The sequence below is a fragment of the Acomys minous genome, assembly GCF_964271855.1.
Source record: "Acomys minous genome assembly, chromosome: 12".
Classification (NCBI taxonomy): Eukaryota; Metazoa; Chordata; class Mammalia; order Rodentia; family Muridae; genus Acomys; species Acomys minous.
In genome coordinates, this window is record NC_140493.1 from 26,907,158 (window position 1) to 26,930,685 (window position 23,528).

Genomic DNA, 23,528 nt, shown 5'->3' on the forward strand with positions numbered 1-23,528 from the left:
CAGATCTAGGCCCTTGGTTTACAGGGAGGTCCTGGCCTCTTGACGGGGACCCAGAATTCTTCTGAAGTGGACTTGAGCTCCATGGAACTGGCACAGAGGGTTGGCCCATGCCAGCTTCCTTCATCTGCCCTGCACTTCCCAGGAGTGGGAGCCCTGTCCCCTGTTGGCATCTGGGAGTCGAGGCTAATGCCAGGCTAGAAAGATATGCGTTAATTATGGGCAAGCTTGGAGAGTCTAAGCTATAACTAGCACCCATCCAACTGCAAGAGAGGGCAATCAGGTGTTTCATTAGCTTAACAAGAGACCATCACAGACTGGCTGCAGCCTCCTCAGTGTTCGCAGCCTCCAGCCCCACCCCAGCAGGTCCTACCTGATGGCTCTCCTCTTCCCACTGGTAGACAGTGTAGCACTTTGCCCCATGGACACTATGGAACCTTTGCTCCTCTAAAGCTCTTTGGGATTGGTTGGGGTCAGTGTTCATCAGGTCGTTCTTAAGGGACACACTGCCCCTGCAGATCTCTAACTTAGCGACCCTGGTTTCAGAGCCATCCTCTGTGATCCAGCTGGCATTGCCAGCACAGTGTTTTCAGAAGCCATCAGGTCCTGGCCTGTTTTCTGTGTCACACTGCCTAGCTTTCTACTTTCAAGATTCCACTCACACTTTGGAGTGCAGATGCCTTGCAGCTTCTCCAGGGAGTGCCACTGGCCCCTGGCCCGGCTGCCATCTGACCTTGATGTCTTCTACTAATATGGGGCCTAGCACACATGTGCACACAGGCACCATCCCAAGCCCCTGTACCTGCATTCTGCATCAAGTGTTCCCAGCCTGACAGTGGCAAGTTGGAGCACTGCTATGGGCAGGGGTGGTGCCAGTTCTGATACCTCTGCCTCACAAGGCCCCCCTCCCACCTTAGAGAGCCCTGTGGTTGCATGGGTATACGGAGAGAGAGAGAGAGAGAGATGCTAATATGTGGGCCCAGGTTTCAAGGAGAGGGAAGAGAGAGGTGACAGTGGCAGCTTACCTATTCCAGGAGGCAATATACCTCCTGCTCCATGGGTGCCCATCTGGGGTCCACCCATAGGAAATATTAAGCCTGTGGTCACAGCCCTGGGCTTACCACTTTTCTCTAGGTCTATGACCAGGGTCCATATACTGTTGGCTAGCACCAGGTTTGGTCCATCACATCACTCCTAATTGCCTGGCCAGCCAAGTAAGGAGACTCCCTGGCTTGGGAGAGAGCTTTATGGTATCTCAGGAGGTTGAGTCCCAGCTCCAGACCAGAAAGTGTGGAGGCTGCTGTGTGCAGCTGGGCCCCGTAGGAAATGCCCAGCTCGGAGGATTCACAAGCCTGTGGAGCAGGTAAGCAGGACAGTGGCTGGAGAACTCCGGGAGCGGGGGGGGGGGGGGGGGGGGCAATCACAGCTAATACCAACTCATTGGTGCACAGCGTATCAAGGCCCTTGGGACAGGGAAGTGGCCAGAGCCCAGATCACCACAGCCCTTCCAGGGCCTGCTGTATGCTCCTGACAAAGGTCAGTTCCTCTGTGCCATTTGGAGGCTGAGAAAGAAGGAAAGAAACATGCCCGAAACCCATGAAGGTTCTAAAGAATTGGAGAAACCATTCAAATAAGACATCAGAGCCGCCCGGAGCATGTGGCATGAGGGCAGGTTCTAACTCTACAACCCTGGTGCTGAGGCTGGGGGTGAGTGGGGGGTGGGGTGGGGTGGGGTGGGGTGGGGTGGGGCGGGGCGGGTTAACTACCCTCTTCGCAGGAGCAGATTTCCACTTCTGGCCACGCAACCTCACCTCTTCCCTTTCCTTGGCCATTACCGTTTCTACTCACAGCCCAGTGAGGCCTCCAGCATCTTCATCCAGCCTCAAGGGAGACACAGGAGAGGCTCTGGAGCTTCTAGGCCTCTAGAAGACATCTAGAAAGGGGTTCAGGCTCTATGTAGGTACCTCCTAGGCACAGGCTAGGGCAGGGGCTAAAACGAATGTTTGGATAAAGGTGATTTGTCTGTAGGGGTGTGCTCTAAGCACAAAGCTAGGTCTGGATGAGGGTCTTAAGGTAGGAGGAAGTGGCTTGTATTAAGGGCTAAGGGAACAAGAATCTACTTGGGCAGGCACACAAAGCCAGGGGAGACCAGGGGAACCAGACAAGAGGTCTGGGCAAGGGGAGACCTGGGCAGGGGCAGCCATAAGATGGGACAGAAGAGATACTAGGAAATGTGGGCTCCCATCTCTGAGCCTCAGACCTCAGCAAGACCTCATAACCAGTATAAGAAGGAGTCATTTCCTATCTCTCCTGGGAACTCTGGTCATTCCACAGCTCCCAAGGTGGAGGCCAGAGATAGGGATGGGGTGTGCCCCAGGCTGCCTAGTCTTTGCCCTGATGAGGATCCTGCTCCAGATCAGCCTCTGAGTAGGTAAAACGTCAGCCTTGACCTCCAAGTTAGAATCAGCCTTCCACTCGATCCTTAGGAACTGTATGCACGTTGAGATGGAAGGGGCCAGCTTCAGCCCATAATACAGCAGTTTCTCCCATTAACATGGGTTCGGTGTCTTTCTGACTGCCCAATGTGAGGGGAGGGCAGAGGGGAGGGACTGTGATGCTCAGAAGAGACAGTTTTCAGAACCCCCAGGGGAGAACCACCTTCTTCTCAGACTAAAAGACAGGAATGTCACCACAGATCCTCTCCTTCCTCCCTAGTTCAGCTGGGGTCTCTTGGTAACCGGAAGGGGAGGCCGAGGGGCACCTTAGAGGTGGGGCTGAGGGAGCCTGGGTGACATGAGTCAGGCCAGCCAGCCTCGCCACCCAAAGCTCATCCCCCAGCCAAATTACCAGGTTTCCCAGGCACCCAGTGGCCTTATAAAGGCACCCACTCTCTGGTGGCTCCCCAGTTCCTGGTGGAAATCCATGATGAGGTCCCTCCTGGTACTGATGCTGCTGGCTGCTGTGTGTGCTTCTCTGGGTAAGGCGCTGGCTGCACTTGGTTGGAGGGGAGGTAGGCAGCCTCTAGGAAGGGTGCAGGTGTATGGGGTTAGTGGAGCTTCTGAGGGTACCATCTAGTGCACTAGCCTGGTAAGGAGGCTTCAGGGAGTGAGGAAGAGGCTCCAATAATGGCTCTCTGACCAGTCAGATTGGGAAACCTCTTCCTTTTAGATTATTATGTAGGACTTTCTTGCTCTTTGTGGGGTAAGTGTATAAAAATTAGAGTGAGAGGCCAGAGGTGCAGAAAGGGGAGGTACCCTGGGTACCTCTTGTGAGTACTAGGTCCTGGGATTTAGGGAGAAGGGTCAACTCTGCCCCCTCCTCTCAGGATGAGGCACTCCTGGAATGCAGGACTCTTGGTACTAAAAAGGAAGGAAAGATATCAGCAAGACAGACTGCACGGGTCTCACCCCTCCATCCCGCTCCGCCCTGACCCTGATGACCTGGTTTAGGGACAGAAACGAGGCCGGGGGTGGGAGGAATGTACTTCAGCCTGTGATTATCAGTGGAATAATTATCATCTCCAGGATAATTAGCCCCATCAGCTTCCCCTGAGCGTGGGGAGGGGGAGGAGGAAAAAGAAGAAGAAGAAGAAGGGCCTTGGGACACAGCCTAGCCATCAGGTGCCCATGTAGGAGGTAGAAAAGCAGGTAGAGAGACACTGGGCAAGGGTGGAGGCTGGCCTGGAGGACAGGGAGGAGGGCAGGGTCAGGTTGGGGTCATCGCTTAGCAAACATGGAGAGGAAAATACTTGGGAGCCCTCAGACCAGAGAGACCCATTAAGCAGGAACCCCCAGCCTGGGAGGCAGGAAACAGCTACAGGGCAGGAGGGTGGGAGGGCTGAGTCAGAAGGTGGGGGACACTGGCTGGCTGGGATACTTTTGTCCTCAAGGCTCGGCTTTCCTGGGAGGTTGATCTTAGAGCATTCTTGCAGGACAGTGCCTTCTGGGAACCCATTAAGGTTCTGAAGGCTTAAGGAGTGTATCCCACTAACCCTTACCAGCTTCTAGGGCAGAGGTCTCTGGGAATTGCAATGAGGAAACTGGGGTACTGTGAGGTCCTTGTCTACAATAACCTTTGTCTCCCCAGCCAAACAGGACTGTGGACTAGTGTGCAGAGGTTCTGCATGGGATAGGAGATCTTAGCCAGGAGACATTCTCAATGAAGGAGGCTCTTTTTTTCTGAGAGTTCCTGAGACCTTAGCCTGGAAAATTGTATATCTCTTATCCTAGAGAAGATTGCCAAGTGACATGGACACCTCCCAACTCTCAACACAGGCCCATCACAGCTTCAAAACTCATGACCCTTATGTGGGAGGTGTAATCATCTCATTCCATGTGTAAACTTGACTAAGGTCCAAGTAGGTATGCATTGCCAAGATCACCTGGTACCCAACAGTCTTACAGGGAAAACCCCACAGGACACTCCCTGGTAAGACACTCCTGCAGGACACACCTGCTATTCAATGCCCTGAAGTGAAACTCCTGCGGGACACTCCTTACAGGACATCCCTCCCAAGGCCTAGCCACAAAGACATCTTTCCCAACAGCCCAGTGTCTGCACCAGGACCCCTAGCATGTCTTGTTGCAGTTGAGGGGTCCTTGCAACCCTCCAAGCTGGCTTTGTCTCTGCAGTTCTGCACCTTTGGCCAATGCAACTGTTCTCAACCACACATAGAAATTCACTCACATGGGCAAAGATGGAGGGCTCCCCCGGTTATCCGGCCCTCTCACAAATCATTTTGCCTCTCAGCTGGGGTCACCATGGAGTAATCGCTGTGCCCTCTGCCCAAGCCATCCTTACAGGAGTCTCACTGCTCAGTGAGTCAGTCATGGGTAGGCAGCCTGTGTTCTCTTAAGGGCTCTCTTGTCAGTTTTGTGGTTGGAAGCTGTGGCCAGTGTCACAGGATCTCTGTCACCTTCTCAGCTTCCTAGCACTGGCAGTCTTTTCCTGAGGCCTCTGAGTTCAGCCTGGAGGTGAGGGACACCAACAGGCCTTGGAAGGAGTGGGTCAGGTCCAGGCTGGTCCTTGCCTCCAGATGAACAGCTCTAAGGACTTCATGATGCTTAGAGACACAACGTTATTAGAGCCAGACTGCCCTGGCTAGGGAGCTGTCTCTAGGAAGGCAACTGTCCTAGCCCTGGAAGGTCCATTCTGTCTTCTTCCCAAGAAAGAAAGGGACAGGATCCATGTGCATTATGAGCTCTGTTGTTTTATCATCTGAGAAAGCCAAGAACACCATTATTCCCACATTACAGGTGAGGGCACCATGGATCATATTTCTTTTTGATGCTCCATCCTTTCTGCCACCCACCACTACCTCTCTAGAAATTCATGCACCTACCCACCCATCCACCCACGTATTCGTATACACCTCCTTCTGCCCATGAACCCTTCTAACCCACCCATGCACGCACCCTTTCACTACTCATCTATTCACCATCTGCCCATTCCTCTGCTCATCCACTCACACATGCATTCATTCACTTATCTATCCATCCAGCTATATAACCGCACACTCATCCATCCATCCATTTGTCCATCCATCCATCCATCCATCCATCCATCTGTCCATCCATCCACCTGTACATCCATCCATCTTTCCATTCATCCATCTGTCCATCCATCCATCCATCCATCCATCCATCCATCTGTCCATCCATCCATCCATCCATCCATCTGTCCATCCATCCATCCATGCTTTAATTCATCTACCATTTTTCCCATCTACCTATCCACTCATCCAACCATACATACAATTCCCACCTATCATCCACTTGCCCATATTCTCCCATCCATCCATGCAGCCAGCCAGCCACCCATTAGGCATGCATGTTTTAATTCATCTACCTTTCTACCCGCCTATCTATCCACTCATCCAAGCATACATACCATCCCTATCTATCTCCTCACTCCCCCATCCTCCCACCCACCCATCCACACATCCATCCATCTACCCACTCCTGTGTATACACACACACACACATACGTACATGCATACATACGTACATCTACTCACCCATTTGATCTCCTCCTGGTTTAGCCGATAAGGATCTCCTGCACTCACTAATGTTCTCCGTCTCCTTGACAGAGAGATAAACACAAAGCAATGAGCCAGATAAGTGTGGGAGTTCATAGGTGCCAGAGAAGCTTTAGGCAGACTGCCGCTGAGTCTAGCCTGAGGGTAACATGCTACCACACCCCATACCCTTCCTGCAGCTCAAGCTGACACTTGGACACTGACACACACAGGGAAGATCGTGTCATAATGACAGCCATGAAGTTCTTAGCTTTTCAGACTCTCCTAAAGGACTGGGGGAACTCCTAGAGGGGAAAGGAGGATCCCAGCCTATGACTTTGAGTGGGCCACTAGGCAGGTGGCTGGGCACTTAGTCCCAGCCCCAGCCCAGACTGATGGCCTGTGCTTCCCCCCAGCCCGGGCCCTGCACTGCCATGTGTGCTGTGGGCACGAGAACTGCGAGTCTCTCGTGGAGTGCGCCTTGACGGACAAGTACTGTGTGATCACTCGGGCCAGTGAGTACCCTGGGCCATGCAGGCCCCATCCCGCCCCACCAAGCACTACACAAGTGCTTTCCGGGGCCCCTTTGGCCTCTCTCCATCCTCCACAATGGAAGCCCTCAGTATCCCCACGTCAGACCCTAGAAACATCATCATCCTCTAGTTTACAGTTTAAACTAGGCTGAAGATTAAATGGGATAAGGACTGGATGTAGATTGACATATTGAAGATGCTGGCATCACAGCCTGGTATTTCAGGCTCCTCTGGATAATTTATTGCCCACCCAGATCCCTGTCTGCCATAGCCTTTGCCCCTGGGTGCTATGCCCCATGACTCTAGAATTCAATCCTGCCACTGTTGAGATTCCCTTGAACTTGCCAGGCTAGGCCCTCTCTTTTCTGCATCCCTCTGTGCATCTGGTTCTCTCCTGAGCAGAGGGGCTGAGCTGGGGCCTAGAGCTTGTGTACTGGGCTGTGATGGTGGCTGTGATGGGATTCAGGCTTGGTGCTAGAGTAGCTAAGGGCAGGGAGTCACTAATCTGAAGTGATCCCAGAAGAAAGTGTGAGTGTAGCAGAGAGGCCAGCAGACCTTTCAGACTCTGAAGATCCAAGTGGACAATGTCACGTGTAGGTCTCGAAGGGTTTGAGGATCCTCTCTTTGATGCTGCCATTGGAACTGAGACATGAGGCCATTGGCCCCAGTGAGTGGAAGTTGCTATGGTCATTAGGCAGCTTCTCCTAAGATACCATTCTGGGGAGAGGGGAAGGAAGCCAGGTGGGTTCCCAGTGTGGCCTTGGGATGTCCATAAGAACACACAGTTTCAGAGGTGACATGGGCCGGTCTAGCTCAGGCTTGATGTCATTCCTATTTTATGAGGCAGCAGTGTCTGGTACAGCCACACAACACCCAGTCCAGACCCTACGAGAACACTCCTGCCCACACTCTGGCTGGCTCTTGTGCTGCTTGGCTTAGGGGCTCTAGGAGGAAACATGATACACTCCTCCACTGCCTCCAGGACCCTCCTTACCCTGCAGAGGAGCATCCTGTCCAAAGACAGCTGCCAGTAGTTATTCACAGCTGTTCTGCAAAGAGGTAAACACCTAGTGGGCTAACAGGCCCAGCGATTGCCCAAGGGCACAAGGCAAGAGCAGTGAAGATGAGGTCTTTGCCCAGCAACGAGTGAGTGCCACATCAGGAGCCAAAGCCCAGAAAAGACCTAAGCAAAGGGGTCCAGTTGAAGCAAAGATGGAAAACAATGAGGGCCCTCAGGGTACCAGGGAACCAGAGCTCCTCATAGTTCCATCCCTGGACAATGGCTTCTCTCAGGGACTCCGGGGCTCCTGCCCTGTCCTTGCCCCTTACTGAGCATGTGTCTATCTGGCCTGTAGTCTGTCCATCCATCTCTGCAAGTTAGATATGTGGAACCATTCCTGTACTCTAAGATCTCAGACATCCCAGGCGAGTAGAGTTGAAAGATATCCTTCAGAAAGCAACAGAAAGTTCTCTGGAGAAGCAACATGGGCTGGGGACAAGCACTTTTGGTAGGAGAGTCCATTGTGGGCAGAAAGAGGCCCTTGTCTGTTGAAGGTGAGGAGGGCAAGGAGGTGCAATAATATGAGTGGTCAGCATCAGACCCTGGGTGTCAGTCCCATGGGTTAGGGGATGCCTTTAGCTGCTGGGTTTCCAAGGAGAGAGGACAGATGGATTACCAACATCAAGGTCTTCTCTCTCTAAGCCCTGGGCAGGCGAGACCATAAATCATAGCAATTCTTCACACACAGCCCTGAGGCTGCCTTTCTTCTGCTTTATCTGGGATAGTAAAGGACTCTACTTTAGAACTGCAGGATGTGAAGTTTAGCATCCTTTTTGCCTTGGGAGGAGGCTGCATCCTCACGGTACTTCCCAGGCCTGGACAGGTAGAAGCCACTTACAGCACATGCCAGAGGGCTTGGATTCTGTCTTGTCAAGGAGCAGCTGAAGTCTATTCTGACCCTGTGCTGCCAAGGCCAGGAGAAGACTATTCAGAGGTGGCACCGAGCCTGGTCACTTGCCAACTAATGATTAACATGTTACCCACACTCCCCTCATGCCAGTGTCATTCAAATTATCCACGAATTTCTCATTATCATAAAAAAAGGGCCGAGGCGAAGGGAGGTTCCACCTTTAGTCTATGTTTTCTAGGTGGGGAAACTGAGGCACAGGAAGATCAAGCATCCTGAGATAGTTAAGCCTCCTCCATCACACAGTATCTGGGCCAACTCCAGGCTAGAGGCCATTGCTCACAGGGCTGGTGTCACTGCTCCCAGAACCTCTGAACAGTGCCACTTGAGGGAAATGACTTATATCTCTGGGGCTAATGTGGTCTCAGGAGCCCTGCTGTCCCCATTGTGTATGTGTGTGTAGACACAAAGCAAGTCATCCCCATTGTGTGCACACAGGAAGAGTGCAAAGCAAGTCCTGCACAGCCACCCCATGCCAACCTCTCCTTTCCCAGGGGCCCTTGCAAGCCTAGCCTCTCATGGATTGTGAGACTTAGAAACCCCTGTATGGGCCATGGAGTGTTATGGTCATTCAGCCTGTCTAGGATGTCCCAGTCCCAAGAGGTGTGAGATCTAACAAGAGCCCAAGCCTGTCTTCTGGTATCTGAAACCCAGAGGAGAGATAGGGGAAGAGGAAGGGAGGGGAGAGAGGAAGTGACGGGAGGGAAGAGGGGAGAGGAGAGGGCAAGAGAGGTGGGGAAGGGAGAAGTGGGGAAAGGAGATGGGAGGAGAGAGGGGAGGGGAGGGGAGGAGAGAGGAGAGGGGAGGGAAAGGAAGGAAAGGGGGAAAAAGAGGGGGAATCATCTGTTTCTCAGGAAAGGGAAAATAGAGGGAGTGAGGGACCCACAGACCGAGGGAGAAAGGAATCTTGTCCTCAGATGTCACAAAGCCCAGTCCATCATAAAGAGGATGCATCTCCACAGGCACTGAGGAATGACACCCATTCATGAGGCTCTTTAGGAACACCTCCAAGTTGCCACCTCAAACACTCAGAGTCCCAGGCTGCAGGTTCCCTGAGGGTTGGCAGGGTGGTGATAGCTTTGGGGGCTGTGACCACAATACCCATGGCCATTCCTCCTGTTTCCACAGCCAATCCTGGAGGCATCTTGGTCATGAAGTCCTGCGCCCCAACCTGCCCCAACAGCACCGTGTCTTCAGATGGCCGTGCCCTCTCTGTCTCCTGCTGCCAGGGCAGCCAGTGCAACCGCAGTGCTGCCTCAGGTCTGACCAGCAGCCGTGGGGCTCTATGGGCCTGTGCCTCTACCAGCCTACTGTGGGCCCTGCTTCGAGCTGCCTGGTGAGGGCCTGGGTGGCCTTTCCCTGTCATCAGGGATCTGTCTGCAGCCTCAGCAGTGTCCTACACCCATCCCTACCCAGCCTAGGCTGTTACCCTTTCTCCCCATTTCTCCTCAAGACTCATCCAGTCTTCCTGTCTGTCACAGAAAGGAAGTAACAGCACCTGTCCTAAGGTTCCTGTTCCAGAGCCCAGCTCTCCTCCTGCCTCAGGAAATCTTTCAACGGGGCACAGGGACACACTTCCCCCAAACCCTCACCTCTATGGGCATGCCAAACTACCCTTAGTAGGAAAAGCCCCCATTTCCCCAACTCCATCCACCCTCATTTCAGGAGCTTTGAACAGACCTTAGGTTTGACACTTGTACTACCCTCTCCTCGACTGAAAGGACCCTGTATATGGCCATCTGGACCCCTGGGCTTCTTCTATGTGTGAAGGGATCCTGGTATATCCAACTGAACATGAGCTTTTAAACATTTCTCTGACTTCCGTGTGTGTGTGTGTGTGTGTGTGTGTGTGTGTGTGTGTGTGTGTGTGTGTGTGTGTGTGTTGTGTGTGTGTGTTGGGGTGATGCAGATCACCTTGGTCTTGGTGTTAGACGATGGAATGGATGTCCATCCTCCCTGGGCATAGGGAAACTGCTTTGTCTCCCTGGCAGCATTATCTTGCCAGCCCTTCCCTATGCTGTTCTAAGAGAAGAAGAAGAAGAAGAAGAAGAAGAAGAAGAAGAAGAAGAAGAAGAAGAAGAAGAAGAAGAAGAAGAAGAAGAAGAAAGGAGGAGGAGGAGGAGAAAGGGGGGAAAGATGCAGCAAGTCTGCTTGGCCCAAGGCGTTGGGTCTGAGGGGTTTCTGGTCCTTGGTCAACCTCACCCTCAGAGACAGGCAGGGACACCTGAGTCAGGGCCAGGTAGAATCCTTAATGCATAAGCCCAGGTGCAGGAGTGGTGCCTCTGCTTTGGGCTCAGGTCTCCTGTATCTATACTAGGTCCCCTTGGCCAAAATTGAGGGAACAGACTCCTACCACACCCCAAGTGGAGCACTCACAGGGGTCCCCCTGAGAGCCCTTCTGAGCTGTGATGTCCCTGATGCTGCTACTGGGGAGACAGTCACATCCTTTACAGTGCCCCCGGGTCCCTAAAACTCCATACGCCTAGTTGGTGGCACGGGAAACCCTTATCTTTCTGAATAGTCATCAGGACCCAAGAGCATATGTCCTCCAGGGCTCTTCTTCAGGGGCAAAGGCAGAGTCCCTCAACTCTGGAGAGTTTTGTTCCTTACCCCTGCTGTCTCTCCCTGTTGCTGTAATAAAACATCCTGACAAAAGCGGTCAGAGAAAGAGTTTATTTTGGCTCATGATTCAAGGTCTAGTTTACCATGGTAAGGAGGTCACAGCAACCAGGGCTTTAAGTATACCATTAGACTGCATCGAGAAATGGAGCAATGCTTGCCTGCTGTGCATCTACACATGGGTCTGTGTACCACATATGTGCCTGGTACCCAGGAAGATCAGAAAAGGGTGTCAGATCCCTTGGAAGTGGAGTCACAGACAGTTGTGAGCTGCCATGCGAGTGCTGGGAACCAAACCAGGGTCCTCTGGAAGAGCAGCCAGTGCTCTTAACCGCTGAGCCGTCTCTCCAGCCCCTACTCAAGTCTCCTTTCTCCACTTATACAATTCAGAGTCCCAGCCACGGTGAGTCTTCCCACCCCAGTTAATACAGTCAGCATAATCCTTCATGGACATGGCCAGAGACCCATCTCCCAAGTGGTTCTGGACTCTTTCAAGTTGACATTTAACAGTGTTACACCTGCCCAGAGCACCTGTGCCTGAAGAGCCTGTTCTGCCTTGTTTAAGGAGCTCTGGAGCATGCCCAGGCTTGGAGCTTATACCCCTAGTTTTTCCCTGCCTCCAGGCCTGTGAGGGCTGCCTGTCAGCCTACCTATCCAGCCCCAGGTTTCTTCCCTGCTCTTCTGTCTCTCACCCAGAGGCTAGAAGAAATATGTCTCTTGACTGTTCCCTACTTCTTTACCAATTTACATTTGAAGATGGAGAACCAGCTCAGAGGTACAGTATTTGCCTACTGTAAAATTTTGTTCCCCATATTCCTTTCCAGACAATAAGAACAAACATCCAGGACAAGTGACAGTAGGTCTCCTATCTGCCTAGCAGGGGCCTCTTCCATCACCTGGGGTTGGCTCAGAGCCTTCCCAGAAGATGTTTTCCTCTTCTTGGAGAATGGTACTTGGCCCTCCATTCAGCCTCCCTTCCCTCACCTGTTGCAACCCTAGGCAACAGAGCCAGGACACGCACACTCATTCCGTGCTTGCTACCTCCCACCTACCCACAAAGCCCCTCCCCCTCCCTGTGTGTCTCCCCCCACACATCCCAGAAGACACCACCTAGCTTCACAGGGCCACAGTCCTTTAGTGTCTAGACTCTAGTGCCCTGCCTCACATGCCCTCAAAGACTGCCCAAGTCAGGACTACGCACTGGGCAACATTTTGAAACACTAGTTCCTAAGTCTTGGGAGCAGTGAGCTAGGATGGCGAGCGCCGTGAAGGGCAAGAAAGGTGGGGAAGACCGAGAGTACTGAGTAAGCTAAGGGTGCTGAGCAAGACCCTTGAAGCCTCGGCATACCTCAGCCCCTGAGTGGCCAGCCTACTCCTCTGGAGTTTGGGGGTGTGGGGGTCTAGGGTTATGAAGCAGTCATACAGGGACCACTGGGGCCCTCTCCTATCTGACCAACTTTCCCAAAGTCTAACCAGAAGAGCCTTGCCCTTCAGGGCAGCCAGTCCGCACTGTGTGGTTGCCACACAGAGCTTGGAGGTGGCTTGAAGGGCCTGAAAGAAAGTGGAGCCCTGGGAGAGTGGGCAGTGGAAAGTGGGGGCGGCCAGCCGATGTCAGACTCATGAGCAGGGTAGGGAGACAAGGCTTGAAGCAAAGAGCACTAAGTCAGCAGAGAAGGGATCCATCCAGCAATGTTTCCGTCAGGGCCTTGGCTATAGGAAAGAAGTGAGGTAAGGATGATGAGGACAGGGACATAGGCACAGACTCCGAGCTTGGGAGACATGTGATTGGCTGAGAGGCAGAGACAGCCAGGTAGGAACCCCAGGGTCTGAAGAGGGAAGAGGAGGTTGATGCACACAAGGGAGCGTCACTTTGGGCTCTGTTGAGGCCCTGGTTGCCCCCCAGGTGCTCAACAGGAGGCAGGTGGTAGTGGTTGGGGGCGGGGTATAGAGAAGCAACTGGAACTCTCCGGAGCTCAGGCTGAGAGTCAACTCATAGTAGAACCAGAAACGGAAGGCTAGCCCTGGGGTTACGCCCACTGTGCCAGCCAGTGGGGAGTTCTGGAGTGAAGGCAGGTGCTGCCTATGTCTTTTTCATCTGCCCAGCTGGCCATCTGACCTGGCCTCTTGCGTGATGTTTCCTCTACTGTGGGCACTGGCATGTCTGCACTCCAAGGACCTTTCCATTCCCGCCCTCCTTATATAACTTTGGGTGTGCAGAGAGTATACCTCTTGATCCCTAATCTCTTAGGATTAACAGTGAGCTCCCTGGCAGGGCAGCTTAGGACCCTCCTTCTTGCCCCGGGCTGTGCCCACACCCAGAGGAGACTATAGCACCATGCAAACTCCTCCTCACAATGAACACACCCTTGCCTTGGATCCAGCATCACAGTGGAATCCTTGAGGACAACTGCCTGATCCATGTGATCCAGGTGAGGATGAAGGAACAGAAGCCGGCTTCCTGCCCTAGTCATGTGAGGACAGCCACCAGCTCCAAGGGTAGCGCTGATGACAGACAAGTTAGTCAGGCAGCAGCGTAGTGTTTTCCCTCTAACGTAGGACTGGAGTTGTTTTTTGCCAAGTCCTCTCCCATCCCCAAGTTACCTGTGTGTCACAGGCTCCTGAGCTGCCACCCTCAGCCTTGCTGACTTTGACTCTCACCCTTCATGATCTCAGCTTCCTCTTGCAGGGTGACTTCTTATTCTCCCGACAGCAGATCACATCAGGCTAGGGACAAAGGCCCAGGGGGCAGAGATGCTGCTGACCAAATAACCCTTTCCTGGGACAGGCTGAGACCTCACTTCCTTGTGGAACGCCTCTGAGAGCAAGTCTGCACTGAGTCATAGGGGAGGGGCTCGTGGGTGAGGTAGGAATTCACCCACAGGCCCTGGAAGTATCACAGGGACCATCAAGACCTCATCCTGAGACTGAGGCACAGGTGAAAAAGTGGAGAGCACTCGATGCAATCACCCTTCCTGGGGTTATGACTAAGGGACCATCCTGGAGTTATCACATTACTTACCTCACAACTGTACTCATCACCGGTCTTTCCCCATTGTTAAAAAAAAAAATCTGGCCCACTGGCTCTTCCTGGACCACTCAGTGGTCCAGCACAGCCTCCATCACTCCACCTGCCGTCCTAACTTATTGGTCTTCATGGGCCCTGTTCATACTTTATGTCTTAAAATTCAGTCTGCTGACTTTACTGAATGGTGTCCTGGGAAATCTGAGCTCTGTCACATTAGGACTCTGCCTTGTGTGTATCTGTATTCCCGTGCGTCCAGCATGGAGACATGAGTGAGCATGGGTGATGCTTTGCAACACATACCTATAGGATAGATGGACAGAGAGACAGATGGCTAAATGGACAGATGTGTATAGAAGATAGGAGGAAAAGTGAACAGATGGAAGGGTCAGTAGGTAGCTGGACAAGTAGATGACTGGGGGATGAATGTGTGGACAAATGGGTAGTTTGGCGGGTGGGTAAAGAATGGGTAGGTGAGTGAATGTGTGGAAAGATGAATGGGAGGATACATGACTATATATATATATATATATATATATATATATATATATATATATATATATATATATATATGGTACATGCATGGACGGATGGATTGATGGGTAGATCAGTGAGTATGTAGATAACAGGGGATGGTTGAATGATTGATAAGTGGATGGATGGACTGATTGAAGGATGGAAGAGTGAGAATGGATAGACAATGGAGGGGGCATGGATGATGGTTAGGTTGATGAGTGAACAAGTGGATGGATGGCCAGGGAGAGGTAGCTGGTTGATTGATGATGATTGATGAAGTAATAGATAATGAACAGGCGATGGGAAGATGGGTGGTTGAATGAATGAGCACAGGATAGATGAATGGATCATGAATGAATTGCTGATAGATGAATTATGGAAGGAGGGCCTCTAGAGAACTGCTGTTGGTGGCCAGGGTCCTAGAGAGCAGTTTAAGGCGCAGGAGGGCTATGCCAGGTGTTAGACAGCGGGTGAGCAGTACCCGTGTGCTGAAAGGTTATTAACATTTAATGTTAATTTATATAATCATTAAAGTGGCAGTTATTTCTTAACCTGCTATTTTATAAAGAAGAGACACAGAAACCTGTTAGATTTTAATAAGCTTTAATGTACTGGGGCTGGGTTGATATTAGCCCTCTAAGCTATCTTGTCTGGCTCCCCAGCCCAGGTCCCCATAAATACTTGCACATTTTCCATCTGGGCTGCTTCTGCTCCATCGTGCCAATCCTCAGAGCAACCTCCTCCTGGCCATGTGTTTCTAGTTCACACTAACCCATGGCGACCTGATCCTACTTCCTCCTCCCTCTCTCCTTCCTCGTGGTCTCTCTCCCACGCCCAAAGCCCAACGACCTTGGCTCTGCTTACCTCTCTCTGTCCAGTCCAGGCTATAGGCAATTTTATTTAGCCAATCAGGGATAATGTGGGAGGCAAGGTTTACCCCAAGTCATTTTGGATACTTGAGAATTTGCTTGTAAGGATCTTGGGAGGCAAGCAATTAACATTTGGAGACACAGCAGCTCTAGTGCAACCCCAACACCCATGCCTAGATTTGTGTCTCCTTGTGTAAAGGTTACTCTTGTGCCAGGAGAAAGGGTTGTGGAGAGAGAGGCCCCAGGTCTAGAGTGATGCTGACCAAAGTTCTGCCTGTCTCTGTGTCATCTGTGCCTCTACCTGGGTGATTAAGGACAGAACGGGCCCCAGGGAAACACTCCTCTCTCCGCTGCCTGACTCACTGAGCATTTGCATGGCCTTGCAGAAAAAGAGATAGACTAGGGTGTGGCATGGGAAGCCAAAACTCTGGTGTCCTTGTCTTAGAACACTCTTCACCAGCTCATGGCCACCTACCCTCAGGTCCCAGCTTAGACAGATCTACATAGGTCAGTCCTCCTATAGTGCCTCAGCCCCCTACCCCTCTAGCTGTCATTCAATATACAACACACAGCAATGATATTTGTGTCCCTCTCTCCTACTAGTCTGGGCATAGGACTGGGCCCTGCCTTTCCCCTCCCTCAGTGTCCCTTATGCCAGTAGTGACTAAAATATAGTAGGTCTTTATAAAATATTATGAATGAATAAGTGAATGAATGAATGAAGTGTATTGAAGTATAGGGTGGCTTTTGGGGGGGGCGGCTCTGGGGAGTGTCTACTTCTTATATCCTAAGGTGTTTGGACACCTTCCACCTAGGGAGCAGACCTATCTACCGAATGCCCTCTTCAGGCCAGGAAAGGGCCCAGAACTGCACTTTCAGAAGGCTCCAGTGCTATGCTGCACCGTCCCTCACCCATAAGCCTTCCCTCTGGGCCACTCACACTTTTCATGATCCCTGTGTCACAGACGTGACTGCAAGGGGGAAGGACATGAGCAGGGAGACCTCTGCTCCAGACAGAGGTCCAGGCTTGTCCCTCAACTTCCTGGTCGGCCTGCTGAGGTCAGGGAACGGGCAAACCTGAGGAGCAGGTGACAGCGGTCCCCTGCTCTGTGTTCCTCTCTTCCCACTTCTGCCAGCATCTGAAAGGTAGAAATCAGGTCTCAGCCCCAGCCCCAGGAGCTGTGATCAGGTCTCAGCCCCAGCCTCAGGAGCTATGAACAAAGACTAGGCCGACCCAGGCTCTCGGCACAGTGGCTCGGCATGAAAGAGGTGCATAAAAATAAATAAATAAATGAAACAAAGAGGTGCATAAGGCAGACATGAGGCACATGATGCCCCACCCCTCCCTCCACCCACCCCCACCCACCTGTGCCTATTCCACCTTGCCCTGCCCTCAAGTTCCATCCTGGCTACCTCCAACAGGACTGACTGCCCTGGTAGCCCCAAGAGCTCTTGCCACCGGGATCACCGGGATCACACACTCTCCTAAGAGAAAATTTAGAATGTGGCTGTTTGGCACTTCTGCTGGAACCCAGCTGGGGATAGGCAGCTGGCACGTCCTCCTAGCAATCCTGCTAAGGACAAAGGCCCTTTCCACCATGCATGTGGGGCCTCACCTATGGCCTCCAGATCCAAACCCTGTGGCCATTATGAAGCCTGAGCCCCTGGGGACAAGCCAGCATGAGGATACCGCCTCCTACCCAGGGCGTGCATGTGAAGTCTGTTGTACAGTGTTCTCAGTCTCAGGCCCAGACCCCCAATTCTTTTCCTGCCCTTCACTCCCAGACCCCACAACTCCATTGAGTCCAGAAGAGAAGCTCCAAACCTGTTTTTCCAGCACTTTCTGTACCTTTCCCAATGAGTCATCTCCCCCCATTTGCCAACTCCACCATCACCACCCTGTCATGGAGACCTAAGTTTTGTTCTCGAGGCTTAAAAACTCCCTCTTATCCCCACCCACCCATTCTCCCTGTGTCTAATGTATTCAGGGAGGCCCTGGAGCTGGGTGGGACTTTTATTTGATTTTTTTTTTAAAGAAAGGAAGGACCCTGAATTTCAGGCCTTTCTGGTAACATTCCAGCTGTTGCAAGCAAATCCCAGGGAAACCAGGCACTACCTAGCAAAACAGTGGAAGGCATGGGACAGATATGGGTCTTCTTCACAGGCTTCTGCTTCTATCCAAGCGCTTCCCAGCTTCCATGTCCTGCCAAGTCCAAAACCCACTTCAAGAAGAACAGCATGGTGGGTCCCCTAGCAAGTGGAACAGGGGCTGTGTCTGACATGGACTCTGTTGCCTGCTTTTGAATCCCGTTCCCTTAGCTGGGCTGCCTTGTCTGGCCTCAGCGGAAGAGGATGGTCTTGGCCCTGATGTGACTGGATGTGCTGGGGTGGGTTTGAATGGGAGGGGGGCGGCCTCCCCTTTTCTGAGGAGAAGGGGAAGAGGAAAAGGGAGGGAGGGTGGAACCGGGAGGAGAGAAAGGAGATAGTTGCAGTCTGGATGTAAAATGACTAAATAAATAAACTTAAGAAAAGAAGAAGAAGAGCCACATGGAAGAAGTTCTCAAGGCACTTGCCCTCTCACCTCAGCAAGCAGGCATTGCTTTACCCCACTTGATTCAGCTCAGGAGCCAGTTAACCCAGGGAAAAGCAGAGAGGAGCACCCAGGGGTCTTGAACCCAGATCTGACTGGCACAAGGTCTATAGAACTTTAAGAACCTCAGCCTGGCCCAGGCCAACCTGAAGCAGGCCCCGACCTGCCACATACTTGGCACTTTCCATCTGCTATGCAGAGATATTAGTGGAACAGGCCGAGGACTGACCTCTGTCTATGCCTAGCCCTTTGTTGACTGTTTGGACGCCCAGGACAGGAGCAGAAGGCAAACTCTGTAAGACCTATCCACGTTACCACCAGACAAGTAGCCAGAGGCAGCAGTTAGGAGATAGCTACCTTTTTTACCAAGAATTAGAGTCATAGGGAAAAGAATGTCTCCTATGCATACAGAGAGCATAGGTGGGGTCCTGGGGCATGACAGAGACCTTTATCAGCACCTGCCTGGGGCCCTGGGCTCTGAGGTCAGCCCTGGGAGCTCTCAGAGACAGGGGAGCAAGGCAGATATGCACAGCAATAGCTTTAAGGAGGAAGAAGGCAGTGTTCTCACTACCATTGGGTGAGGGATGGGGGGTTGCGGACTCATTGGGAATAGGGTCTGAGGCCCAAGCAGAGGGAGGAAGTGAGGGAGTGGAGGAAAGCTCATGTCTGCCCAGCAATGAGCTGCTCCTCCTTTGATACTATCCAACCCTGTCTCTACCATTTCCTAAGATACCCAAACTACTACAGCCTGGGGTCTTTATATCCCTAGCTTGGCCATACCCAGCACACACACACACACACACACACACACACACACACACACACACACACACGGACCCTTGCTTCCCTCCCGATGCCCCACAATTTACCTTCCACATCATGAGCAAGGACCCTTTGCTTCCCTGGGGGTTCCTTGATCCAAGGCTCCACTGCGTCTGTGCCTCCCGACCTGTGGGTATTGAGACATCCAGCCGGGGCTGTGACTGAAGGAATTTCCCAGTGGTACTTGGGTGAGGAGAGTAACAGACAGAAGTGGAGAATCAAAGACAACGTGACCCAGGAAAGGGCAGGCAATCAAGAAGGAAACTGAGGTCCAGAGAGAGTGACAGAGACATCAGTGGGAGAGATGAAGACTCAACAGCATCCAGGGTCTGGAGCAGGAATCAGAACAGTCTCGGAGGCTACTGCCCACAGCCAAGCCTGCTCAGGGAAGCCGCAGGGATAAGGGGGCCAGGAACCTCAGTCCCTCCGGGTGGCAGGAACCAGGCTTGTTCTGGGTTTCTGGGCATGGGGCCAGGAAGGGTGGGGTGGGCCCTGATTTGCATGCTGCTGTCTGGCCTGTCCCCACTCCTCCCACCGCTCCTGCTCCATCTATAAAGTCTGGGGGAGAGGAAAGGCCCCCACTGTTTCCAGACAATCCTTAGGATGAAGGCAACTCTGCTTCTCCTCTTTGCCTTGGCCGTGGCCACTAGCCCAGGTAAGAGGCTGTGCCTAGGGACTGGGAAGGGGTGGGTTGCTTTGTCTAGATACTGGGCAGTCAGCCCCAGGCAGACTGGGCCTGACTGGAGGAATTTAGACTCTAAGAACACGGATGTTTAGGGACGCTTGCCTCTTGAAATGTGAAACAAAACTAGTTTAACATCTTTTTTAAAAAAAAAAAGATTTATTTTCTTTATTGTATATGAGTGCTTTATCTGCCAAAGAATGCATCAGATTACATTATAGATGGTTGTGAGCGACCATGTGGCTACTGGGACTTGAACTCAGGAACTCTGGAAGAGCAGGCGGCGCTCTTAACCACTGAGCCATCTCTCCAGCCAAGTTTAACACCTTAACTCAACGGAGTCAGAGAAACGCAATTATTTCAGAGTCATGGAATGTTAGCAGGAACTCTTAGAACTGGGGTGCTTTGAGGGAGGCGAGAGCGGGAGCTATCTCAAGAGGCTTCTCCACCACCATCCTCACCTCACATCTCTCCTGGACACACTGGGGTGGCAGTTGCCCCTCTTCTTCCAGGCTCTTCAGGAATTCAAACCTTTGGGGATGGAGACAGCTGTGCCCTTAGCAACATCCAGGCGCGTCCTGGGGTCCTCAAAAAGTGCCCTCTCCACTCCGCACTCTCTCTGCTTCCTCACCTCTTCCCAGGGGTGGCATAGGATAGAACACCCTCTCTAGGGCTCCAAGAGACACCTTCTGGAGTAAACACCAGACATGAGCTTTGTGGGGGTCTAGGGCAGGAGTTGGGGTGACAAGTGTCAGAGGACTCTGTCATGACAAAGACCTTTTCTTGACTGACTCACTAACCCCTCCTCCTCCAGCCTGGGCACTCCGATGTCACGTGTGTAGCAGCGCTACCAACTGTGAGGAAATTCAGACCTGTCCGGCCAGCTCCCGCTATTGCAAAACTGTCACCACAGGTGAGTGGCAGCCCAAGTCCCCCAGGACCAAGAGAGCAGCCCTAGGCGTGATACTGGGGATGGGCCAGTCATGGTGAGGATGGTGCTCAAGAGTGGAGGATGTTGTGTGGGAACCAGGGTGTATGGTAAGCCAGGCCTGATGCCCTTTCCTCTCCTGTGTGCAGTGCAGGCCCTGAGCGGGAACCTGGTGAAGAAAGACTGTGCAGACTCATGCACCTCCAACTTCAGCCAGCAGGGCCAGGTCAGCAGTGGTTCCGAGGTCACACAATGCTGCCAGGGTGACCTGTGCAACAAGCGGCTCTTCAGTGCTGCACCTGTGCCTGCCCTGCTCAGCAGCGCCACCCTGGGCCTGGCAGTGAGCCTGGGCCTCCTCGCTCTAATGGTTCTGTAATGCACTGCTTGGAATTTCCCTTGCCCCTTCCCTTCTGGCTCCCAGGGTCCCCATGGACCATCCTTGACCACGATGGAGGCAGCAGATGCTGAGGCTGGGGGCTGCTCTTAAAGGCTGGGTCTGGGTCCTGGTGGGCCCCAAGAGCCGTTGACATACATAGCACCGTGCTGGTCCCGGGACGGGAAGATGTGGCCTGCTCCCCAGCATGGAAGATGGGTGACAGACACGATCCATCCCCTCTGATCTTGTACTTGTTCCATTTATGTTTTTCTACTTGAACCTCTACATGGAAATAAATGATCTAAAAATACTGTGTCTGTGTGGAGTGGTGAGAGGGCCAGTGGGACTTCTGCCACATGTTAGCCTAGACAAGCCTCGGCAGCACGCAGTAGAGCTTGGTACCTGGCCTGAAAGGCATTTCCATCCTGGAAGAGGCAGACTCTTGCCAAGTTCCAGATGGGGAGGAAGGACACTGCATCCAGGCCTCAACCCTGAGATTCTGGTTGCCCGGGGCTGTAAAGAGACCCAGGAGACTTAGAGTTATAAGGCCACCGCACATAGCTCCAAGGTTACCAGGACAGGCTCATTTGTTCCTTAGGAACTCATCCAGATGTGTCGGAGTGTGAGGTATGGCTCAGCACAAGCCTACGAGAAGCAGGCGTCAGCAGAGCACATCCCTGGGGACCCTGTATCTAGGCTCACCGCCTGCCTTCCCATGCACCGGGTTCCTCCTGCTGCCTAGGCTCCTGTGTGCTACTTGGGTTTGGGCCGTTTCCTGAATGGGGTGAGGCCTGAGGTTGAGTGAGAGAGAGGCATTCAGCAGATACCCATCCATACATGCAGCCCTCCTTGCTGGCAAGCAGGCTAACTCATTCCACTGCAGCCACTATCCTGCAACCCCACAGAGGTGGACACAGGGTTAACGCCGTGGCAGGTCCGTGTGGCAAACCCTGCCCGTGGCAGATGACAGAGGCAGGATGAGGACCTCTCTTCCCTTTATGCATCCACACCCTGAACCGTAAGGCACACGTAACCACTCTACTTCCAAAAGAGGCTTGTGAGAGGTGTGATCCAGGCTACGTATGCCGTGGAGCCTCAACGTCTAGGTAAGGAACTACTTGGTCTGGGGTGAGCCCTAGGGCCAAGTGAGTCTCTTTTTCTGCCAGGTCCTTACTTGGAGCAAGGTGTTGGACCTGCTGAGCCTGGGGTTTTTTTTTACTCAGACTCCCACACTTAATCACCACAGTAGCGGGCTGGTCGACTATATAGCCACGACCCTGTCTACCAGACGCTGCAGGACATTCATCCACCGTGAGCAAGAGAGATGGAGGGAAAAGCAAAGAGGAACGTGCCCCAAGCCCAGAAATTAGGAAGCGTCCTACCGGTACTACCCTTTCCTGGCTGCTATGTCGCGGCTGTTCCCCCGGGGCTGTCATTCCTGGAGCTGAGGGCCAAGCCTGATGCCGGTGCGCCACCTAGTGGCCTGTAGAGTCAGGCAGGGAATTCTTTGCCCAGGGAATTTGCCACTCCTCTCTGCCGGTGCCTGGAAGTATCCAGACCACAGAAAGCCACCTGGACGTGGAAGCCAGGCAGAGAAGAGGACTAAGAGAGTTCAAACGGAAGCCCTAGCCATTTCCAAGTGTGGAAACAGTCTGGGAACCTGGATAGTGACTCCCAAGTGTCCCCCATCAGAGCAAACATAGGCAGAAAAGAATGTGGCACTACGCCAGAAATCAGGAAGCCCAAGGAACCACGCAGCCCCAGGACAGAGGGCACAACCAGTCTCACCAGGTGGGTTTTTGATAGCTTCCCACAGTTGACATATAAATCAAGGACAGCTGTAGTGCATACTTCTCTGATGAGATGTGAACCTCAGATATGGCACTGAAGGAAAAGCAAAACAAAACAAAATTAAACAAAACAAAACAGTTCCACCCAGATCCAGTGGAGGCTGCTTATAGTAATGTGTGTGAATGGTTACTTTAAAAAGCACAGATGACTCAGAGGCAGACATGTCACTAAAAACCCCACCCCAACCTGGGGAACAGCTCAGGAAAGTTGCATCTTTACAGAGTCTCTTGTCTCCAGCCTGTAGAAGCTTGGGGGAGGGGCACTGATGAACCTCGTGAGCCTCAGGGGCCTTCTCGAGACTTAGAGATTTTACTTAATTTTTGGGGGAGGGGTCTTGTAAACTCCTTGTATGTTGGGAATCTCCACTAGCCTCCCTCCTCCATGTTCCAATTTGTAAGGAAAAGGCTACACAGCCACCATCACAGAGTGGAGTGAAGTGTGTACAGGCTGTGGGCATATGCTGGGAAAGGGGGCCAGCCTGCACATATCAGGAGCCCCAGGCTTCTTAGGGAGCACAGCACCACCTGACGCTGGCCAGAGGCCAGAGAAAAGCTGAGAGCTGTCAAGTCTCCCAGCCTAGCTCTGTCTTCTAACCGGAGGCCTACAGGCATCTCAAAGCCAGCTCTCTGCCTTCTCCTGCATGAACCCACTGGACAGCTTCTCTGCTACTCCTAGACCTAACAGTACCCCACACACACACTGACTAGGACCCACCCGGTCACAGGCCTTGGCAGGGTCTG

At 52.6% G+C, this 23,528-nt stretch overlaps 2 protein-coding genes and 1 long non-coding RNA gene across 4 annotated transcripts; 2 read left to right on the forward strand and 1 right to left on the reverse strand.

The window, feature by feature from the left end:
* The first annotated feature begins 2,860 nt into the window (after positions 1-2,860).
* LOC311579792 (ly-6/neurotoxin-like protein 1) lies at positions 2,861-10,324 on the forward strand. 2 transcript variants are annotated; one of them, XM_084750631.1, is made up of 3 exons: positions 2,884-2,974; positions 6,430-6,528; positions 9,642-10,324. In XM_084750631.1, exons 1-3 carry the CDS (start codon positions 2,920-2,922, stop codon positions 9,851-9,853), a joined length of 366 nt encoding a protein of 121 aa, XP_084606757.1. In that variant the 5' UTR covers positions 2,884-2,919; the 3' UTR covers positions 9,854-10,324. The 2 variants fall into 2 exon arrangements, with proteins under 2 accessions (XP_084606758.1, XP_084606757.1); XM_084750632.1 differs by lacking the exon at positions 6,430-6,528 and having other exon boundaries at positions 2,861-2,974.
* Positions 10,325-19,449: 9,125 nt separating this feature from the next.
* LY6D (lymphocyte antigen 6 family member D) lies at positions 19,450-21,248 on the forward strand. The gene is made up of 3 exons (XM_084749511.1): positions 19,450-19,606; positions 20,448-20,546; positions 20,711-21,248. Exons 1-3 carry the CDS (start codon positions 19,555-19,557, stop codon positions 20,935-20,937), a joined length of 378 nt encoding a protein of 125 aa, XP_084605637.1. The 5' UTR covers positions 19,450-19,554; the 3' UTR covers positions 20,938-21,248.
* On the reverse strand, positions 19,631-22,915 carry LOC311579191. Its single transcript, XR_014773094.1, has 3 exons — positions 22,726-22,915; positions 22,320-22,509; positions 19,631-20,322 (listed from the first exon to the last, which is right to left on the reverse strand). It is a non-coding gene; the product is annotated as an uncharacterized lncRNA (long non-coding RNA).
* Between the last annotated feature and the right edge of the window lie 613 nt (positions 22,916-23,528).